The sequence below is a fragment of the Sander lucioperca genome, chromosome 13, assembly GCF_008315115.2.
Source record: "Sander lucioperca isolate FBNREF2018 chromosome 13, SLUC_FBN_1.2, whole genome shotgun sequence".
Lineage (NCBI taxonomy): Eukaryota > Metazoa > Chordata > Actinopteri > Perciformes > Percidae > Sander > Sander lucioperca.
In genome coordinates this window covers 844,836-853,211 of record NC_050185.1, presented here as the reverse complement: position 1 = coordinate 853,211, position 8,376 = coordinate 844,836, and the positions used below count along the sequence as shown (strand labels likewise).

General features: G+C 41.1%; 1 protein-coding gene across 1 annotated transcript; it reads left to right on the top strand.

Moving 5' to 3' along the window:
• The first annotated feature begins 223 nt into the window (after window positions 1-223).
• Window positions 224-8,118, top strand: si:ch73-261i21.5 (zona pellucida-like domain-containing protein 1). The gene is made up of 9 exons (XM_031310713.2): window positions 224-245; window positions 402-628; window positions 704-888; window positions 2,189-2,261; window positions 4,536-4,633; window positions 5,750-5,830; window positions 6,254-6,425; window positions 7,581-7,723; window positions 8,007-8,118. The coding sequence occupies exons 1-9, from the start codon at window positions 224-226 to the stop codon at window positions 8,116-8,118; spliced, it is 1,113 nt and encodes a 370-aa protein (XP_031166573.1).
• The last annotated feature ends 258 nt before the right edge of the window (window positions 8,119-8,376 follow it).

Below are 8,376 nucleotides of genomic sequence, written 5' to 3'. Positions count from 1 at the left end.
GTCATTAAAGGGCTCCTCCAGTGATACAGTATAAAGCTAGGGGACTTCAAATGGTCAAAATCAGCAGCAGAGGCTGAGATATCCCAACATTTTGTTTCAAGTATGGGTCAAGCGCCAACAAAAATTAATTATATATTTCCAATAATGCAACTTGATAGTGTCTTTGACTTCCCTTTAGATTACAGATTCACATTCCAATATTATTTTACAGTAACTAGACATCATGCAACTGTTTTCACAGGCAAGTGAAAACCTTTGAGTAGTTCATGACAAATAAACTCTCAACATTGTGTTAAATTGGTGAAGTACCCCTTTAAGAAGTCTGTTTTGGAGTGGTCTCCCCCTCAGCCTCATAGTAAAATCCTCATAGTTGATTCTGGTCTCATCCTTGCTCTGTTCAGCTCACTCAGACATCGAGGTCCTCTGTGGCTCTCAGACAGTGCACCTCAAGATCCTCCTGTGTCCCATCTATTTCAATGGATACAACGAATCACTGCTGGCCCTCAACTCAGAGCACTCCAAAGACCAGTGTAAAGGGACACCTGACTGGACAGCGGACCCGCCTGTTGTCAAATTCAACGTCTCCATCACAGAGGAGGCGATCACTTTCTGCTCCAGCAAGCTGATCGTAGGTTGTCTAAAAAAACACCCAGCAGATGCCACTTACACAACAGACTCTTAACAAACTCTTTTCCCTTTAAAGATCACTGAGGAGGTGGGAACCGGACTGTTTGCAGATTTCTCCAACGTCCAGCACATCGGCATCGCAGGCATGATCTGCTCTGAGGACCCCAGCAAAGGAGCCATCACCTATCACCAAGAGGTGATGTACAGGTTCTCCTGCCGCTACCCACTGCAGTACCTGGTCAACAACACTCAGATGAGCGTGTAAGTGGCATTTGCAGTTTAAAAGTGCACACAAAAATAAATGTGAAATTTGAATTGCTGTTATGAGCAAAGGCAGGACAAAAAGTTTAAAGTATGATAGTTTGATGTAGCTTTGCTAATCAAAGATGAATTATGGTTTGGTGCGGTGTGTTTTTTTCCCATCCTATATTAAGTCCAACAATACAGATGCAGGAGTTTATTTGAAAGTTTGTGTTCTGCTCTTCAACCAACAGTTTTTCCCACCAAAAGTATTCTGTTACATAGAAGTGTTTTACTTTTTTTACTAATTTTAAATGGGACTCGAACCTTGCAGTCCGGTTCGGTGCTGTTTCCATACCAGGCGGTGATATTCCCCGCCAGGGCGCTCTCAGGAGTAGAAATTCCTCAGTATTTGAGGGGATGCCCTGAATTTCCTCAGGCGCCCGAGGTAAAACAGTCTCTGCCTCGCCTTTCTCACCAGTAAGTCAGTATGCAGCGCTCAGGTCAGACCCTCGTTGATGTGGACACCAAGATACTCGAAGCTGTCCACCCTCTCCACCGAGGACCTGTTGATATTAAGGGGGGCATAGTTCCTTCCCTGCTTCTTCCAGAAGTTCACTAGCATCTCTTTAGTCTTTCTGACATTCATGAGTAGGTTGTTGTTGTTGTTGTTGTTGTCTTGACACCAGCAGGTCAGGTCCTCTACTTCTTTCAGGTAGGCCTTTTCATTGTTGTCTGTGATCAGGCCCACCACAGCTGTGTCGTCTGTGTGATGATGGGGATTTTAGTTGAAAGTGGCTACACAGTGGTGTGTATACAGGGAGTACAGCAGGGGACTCAAAACACAGCCCTGGGGTGCTCTGGTGTTAAGGATGAGGGTGAACGAGGTGTGTCCGCCCACCCTTAGCACGTCTGTCTGTCTGCCTGTCAGGAAGTCAAGGATCCACAGTGAGGTGTTTAATCCCAGGTCCTTGAACTTTGTGACAAGCCTGGAGGGAACTATGGTGTTAAACGCTGAACTAAATCTCACATAGCTTCCTTTCCTTTCCAGGTGAGATAGGGTGGTGTGGAGGATGTGTGCTATAGCGTCTGAGCCAAGGGGCTCACACACCAAGGAGATGACTAAGAACTAGTGGCAGCTAAGCCCGACTCTGATGTCACCTCATGTCTCTTCAAGTTGCCTGTGTCTTGGCCAAGACCTTGGCCTAGTTTCAGAAGGGCTTGTTGTGTCCCTCCTGTATCAGATGAAAGATGACTCGTTTTTGATGTTTTTTTCCCATAATGATTTCCAGCTGCTGACAGAACTTTATTCGTCCAACAGGTCTGCGGTAAGCCTGGCAGTCAAAGACAATAATGGGAGTTTCATCAGCTCACTGAGCATGCGACTCTACTCGGTAAGAGGAGGGAGGTGACAACAGCTAGCTACTTTATGTGACGGTTAGACAGTTAGAAAAGTGTGAGGGACCAAGCACCATGGCTGCATTAAGGACCAAATTGGCATCGTCTAACCTTTTAGATGACTTCTTACTAGAAGTAAAAGCTATTTAATTAAATCAAGGAAACCATTTACAAGAAAACTAAACTGTTGCTCCTCTAACTCAAAGGACTGTGGGACTGTGTTTAGTTTAGTTAAGAAGGAGGACATCAAATCACACACACAGATTAGATTTATTTCCATGATTAAGGTATATATCCAACACAAATATATACCTCTGTCATCAATAAAATGACTCATGCATTGAAAAAAATAGATTAAGGTTACTTTTCCGGGTTTCCCACTAGCCGTTATTTGACCTTCTTCTGTTAAAGTTATAGCACGTAATTTCTGTCACCCCCATGACCAATTCAAAGTAATGACAACAAAACTGTTGACGCGTCCACATGATACAACCCCCCCCCCTCCCCCCCACGCAGTTGCTAGTAGCCGAGGAGGACACGGAGAATTAAAAAAACATTGTGAGAGTTGTGTGGAGCTGATAGTCTTAATTAGCTTTGTAGCTACTCATTTGGCAATGGCTTGAATGTAACGGACGTTCATTAATATCAAAAAGTTACGAACTAAAGCTTTAAATTGTGGTGATTATCATTTCAATGTTTAAATGCCTCTGATTGCAGTCCTAAAGGAACTAATACAGATGTATCAGCAAGTACAAGTCAGCACCAGTAGATCCAGTAGATCCAGTGGTAGGCATGAGTTATTCTAGTCTCGCATTGCCAGACCTATCTCCATAGCGCTGTGGTCCCAAAATGTCCCAGTTAGAGAGGAAATGCCATAAACATATTCTTTGTAAATCTTTACAATCATTCCCCGAACGAACCAAGCAGGCAAGTTGTTCTTAAAACTTGCCATTTCCAGCATGCAACGTTGCTCAGAGGTTCCGGTTAATGTTGCTCGATGCGACCGGAGTTTAAAGTTAACTCAAAGAAAGCAGAAAGTGAGGGACATCCGGTTGGCACCGAACTATCCCGTAAATGAACTGTCGTCGATATAGACTAGAGTTCTTCCAATATAACGAACAGGGCTCTGTTAAAATGTATTGTAGTCTTCATTGGTAGAGAAAAACAAGGAGTTGATTTACAGCAGAATGTTCATCTGGACTACACGGCATGGAGACAAATGGCTATTTTCAACTCCTATCACAGTAGGAAAAGGTGTAAATAATAACCTTAATGATGGCTGAAATCCATTTAGCTGCTGCAGTTTAAGGCTCCTGGTATTGTTCACACTGCCATGGCTTCCTGGGACACTTGAATACAACGGAGGCATCAGTAATGTTGTTACACCTGTGCTTACTGTGCGTGAGCTTATTCTGAAGTCAAAATGTCAGATGAGAAAAAAGCTAATTAATCCTTATTCCTTTACCAAATAAATATTTTTTCTATCAAATTGCATTTTTAGTGGATTTTGTTCAGAATATATTTTGCAACATGCAGGTGTCAGCAATGACTTTATTAAAGTAATAATTCCTCATATTGGGAAATAGGCTTTATTGCTTTCTTGCCAAGTGTTAGATGACTCTAACGTCTTCACACTGAATATTTTATGTATGCAATATAAAAATAACAAAACAGAATAATCCACATAATATCTCATTTGTTTAATCCGTACAGAAATTGAAGTGTAAAAATTACCATTTCTAGTTTAACATGGAGTTATGTGCTGGACTATTTCTGGGCATAGTGACTTTCTTCAGTCGGTCTTTCTTTCAGCTTTAAGTAAATTCTGAACATTTCTAAAAGTCATTTTAAACTAACCTTGATTCATCATAAAATGATTGTGTATCTCTATCATTTCCTTTTATATAGAAATTAGAAATGTTATAATTTCAAATTTTTTTACCTCAGGCTTGAGGTTCTTTCAATATGAATTGGATTAAAAAAAGTAACTAAATTAAAATTAAAACTGGAACCTTTGCTAAATGCTATATTCCATCTATATAGTGGCTAATGATGAAAGTGCCATTCTATAGCAATGCTAATATTTTGGCTCTGCATCGTGTAGTCCAGACAACAAATTTAGCAGCAGTACCCCTCCTGTGGCCCTTCCCTTGTGTGGAGGGATGGTCAGTTCTAATCTGATGATGAACTCAAAGCATTCGGTCAAAATGACTAACACATCAATCGATTTAAACAACATCCTTCTCTCTCTTCTGTTATTGGGCCTGAAGGACCGTGGCTACTCCTCCACGCTGCAGATCCCTCCAGGAGGCCTGGATCTAAAGACCAGGATCTATGTAGAAGTCAAGGCGTCCAACCTCAATAACAGGTACTTCCAGAGGTGTTATTTACCCCCTCAAATATCTAATAATAATTTCCTTTTCATAAAGAAAGACATTTGCACCATACCTTGTTGCATTAAAGGCATAAATTGTTGCAGAAAGATTCAACAGAATGCAGGAAATTAAGTGTTTCATATGTTCCAAATTTCAATTTTGCTCAAAAGTAGAGATTTCTTAAACTTACACCCTTGGGTACTTCACACAAGATTTAATAACTGAAGTATACTGATTGTTTCCTGGTCCTACCAGACTCTCATACATTTCATTTGTACAGTCTGGCCTCTCTCCATTGACAAGTGTTAACTTCCTTGAAGGCAGGTACTCTGTTGAAGTTTAAAACTATTGGATCTGCCCAGAGCCACTCTGGATCTGCCATAACCAATCCTAACTACCTAAAGTTTGGTCGTGACGTCAGTTTAGCATCGCTAGCGTTAGCCTTAGCCAACTCCTTCACCACTAACAGAGCGAGCTGGAAAATCTAACTGTTCCCAAACCCCGTGGGGAGGAGGGCCACAACATCATGGCCACCAACACAACTCAGCAAAGATTGTTTTTGCTCGGGCTTTAACTTCTGGATATTCGGCAGCGTTGCCACAATGAACCGAGTGGCTTCGCTCGCATCTTTCTCCGCCATTACGGAACTACAACTCAAACTAGCGCACGACCTCAACGTCATCGTTCTCAGCCATTCCCTCTGTTGATTGGACCGGTAAAGATTTGGCCAGAGAAAACCCAAGAACATACCGCAAACCCAGATGGTGTACTGAAGGAAAATGAAAATTTAGTGGAAGTACGTAGGACAGTGGAGCCAGGCTATGCTGATTGTATATTTTTGGTTAAAAAAAAAATTTGCTCAATAAAGAACATATTGACAATTCAATCCTAAATATCTGGCAAAAAATTGGTGCTCTGTTATGTGTGCATGTTAACCCAGGGATCTACACTGGCTTATCTCATTCACATTTTAGGTAAGTAGTTTTCCCCAAACTCTACCTGTGCCAACATCCATAGCAAAGATTCTTCAGTCACAGATCTCACCTAGAATATGGGAAAATATGACTAGCTGTATCGATCTGTACTGATACCAAAACTCCTCCTTGCAGATTCAATGTGCTCCTGGACCGATGTTATGCCACAACTTCGCTTTTCCACGTCAACACCACATATTACGATCTCTTTGTTGGGTGAGTTAACAGTCTACAGAGATTAAAAGTGAAACAACTTAATTTAGGTTAAGAGAAAAATAGAAACTAGAAGTTTTTTCTGACCATTGAACATCATCTCATAGTGTTCATCCATGGGAATTTAAATATCTCCTAAAGCCCTTCCAGGTGGATGCTCCATCCAGAAAAATTGGAACAGTGTTCTCATTATATATGTACATGCAAACGTAAAGTTTACCAATGTGAATTAGATTATGCATGAAAAACTTCAAAAGGAGGAGGGTTACGTTATCAATCTGTTTTAGTGTTACCTGTGAACCGGGCCTATGCTAAACCAAAAGCGATCCTGTCTGTCGGACAGAATCTCAACATTTTTGGTAGACTGAAACCTGGTAGTAATCTCTGGAGAACAGGGCAAAAAAATCACCATCTGTCCTCTTCAAGGTGTAACCGGGATGCCCAGACAGTAATGGGAGTCAACGGAGCGCAGCAGAAAGCCCGCTTCTCCTTCGAGGCTTTCCGCTTTGTCCAAAGCAAAGACGTAACTTTCTCCACCTACTATGTACAGTGTGCCACCAGGCTCTGTGTGAACTCTTTCTGCCCCAACCTCATTCAGGTCAGATTCTGCCTTGAGGTGTTAAACCACACATCATAAATGCAAACCTTCCACCAGGCAAGAACTTTGATATTAGACAATGTTTTGTTCATGCTTTCTACAACATCTACACATGGCAACTACAGCATGGTTAAGGTTAAAGAAAGATCGTGGTTATGGTTTTGAGGGGATGCAAACTCAGGTCTCTTACATGAAATCAGACATGCTCCTACATCCCAACTTCCATAACCATACTTTTTGCCTGGCCACATATAGATCACACATATAGATGACACTACTCCCTTCCATCCGATGACACTGAACGTTTGCATTGGATGCTAATCATAAGGTGCAGATTCGTCTATTGTGGACATAATTGCTTGAAATAATAGGCTGCACAAATTATATCATGCTATCCTAAATATAAAGTTTTAATTTACAGTAGCTGGTTTATTTTTATGGAAAGCTGTCATGGAAAACAGAAGTGTTGTTAATTTTCACTGCTACATCTCAAATACTCTGTGTAAATTAGATTAGAATAGATTAGATTCAACTTTATTGTCATTGTGCAGAGTACAAGTACAAAGACAACGAAATGCAGTTTGCATCCAACCAGAAGTGCAAAAAAGCAGAAACGTGCAATGTGATATACAAGTATAGACAGGTGGAGCATAGGCAGGACAAGAAATATATCGTAGTGTTATAAGAGCAGAATAAATATGGCTATGTAACATGAACAATGTACAACATGTGCAATGTAGTAGCAGTGACATTATACTAGTAGTAAGAATAATATAGATATATGCAGTGTATTAGCAGAATATATGATAAGAAAAACTTAAGAATAAATATGGATATACTGAATGAACCATATAGACAGATATGTACAGTATGTACAGCTATGTGTAGTGTGGTAACATTATAAGAGTAGTAAGAATAAGTGTATGTGCAGGATGGATAGTATGAAGAGCAGTAGAATATGGCTATGTATAGGTGTAATTACAGTATGTACATCTGTAAATAAATAAATAGAACAGTATGGGTGGAGACTTCAGTAGGGTGACAGCCGCAGGAAAGAAGCTTCCTCTGAACCTGCTGGTACGGGTGCGGGTACTTTATTTCTGCAGAACAGAAAAGTGTCTTAACTAATATAACAATCCCCCGATTCACCTGCAGAACTGCACTACCGGCAGCAACTCCAGGAGGCGCCGCAGTGCCAACGACAACCAGGACACCACAGTGAGCGACATGGCCACCGTCAGCTCAGGCCCCATCACTATCCGCACAGATATTGGTGAGAATGGGAATGGTCTTCATAGGTTTACGCCTCAAAATTCAGAGATACTCGAGGAACGACGGCACAGTTACACGTTTGCTGAATTATACCTGTCATGTTTCAGACTGCATGCGTTGATTGTGGGTTTCTTTTGGTCATTAATGTGTTGAGGGTTTCTCTTTTCCACTCACAGGGTATCTGGTGGCATCTGGAGGTATGCATACACTGCCAACATGAATTCAGTATATAAATTGTACATTGCTCTATATGGTCTAATCCTTGGTGTCTCTTTCCTTCCCAGGTGCTCAGCAGACTCATTTGAACAGTACCATGCTGGCTGTTTCAGTCGTAGCAGGCATTGTTGGAGTCATCTGTCTTACTCTGGCGGCTTTCATTGTTTACCAGAGGCACAACTCCAAAATCAGTTCCACCAAGTAGATTCTGTACACACAAAAGTGACAGAGGGTCAAGACAGCTTGAAAAGCATTTTGTCCTGCTTCATTCACTCATACAATATGGTTTATAATACCAGTTGAGCATTGTGATGAATGAGTGGGACCAAAAGTCTGACTTTTTTTGTTTGTTGGTATTATTATATACAATAAAGGTTCCTTGAAATAAGCATAAGAGAGGGAGAAAACCAGAAAATTGCATCTTCTAATCTCTTCCATTTAACCTTAGTGCTTTCATTTAGCC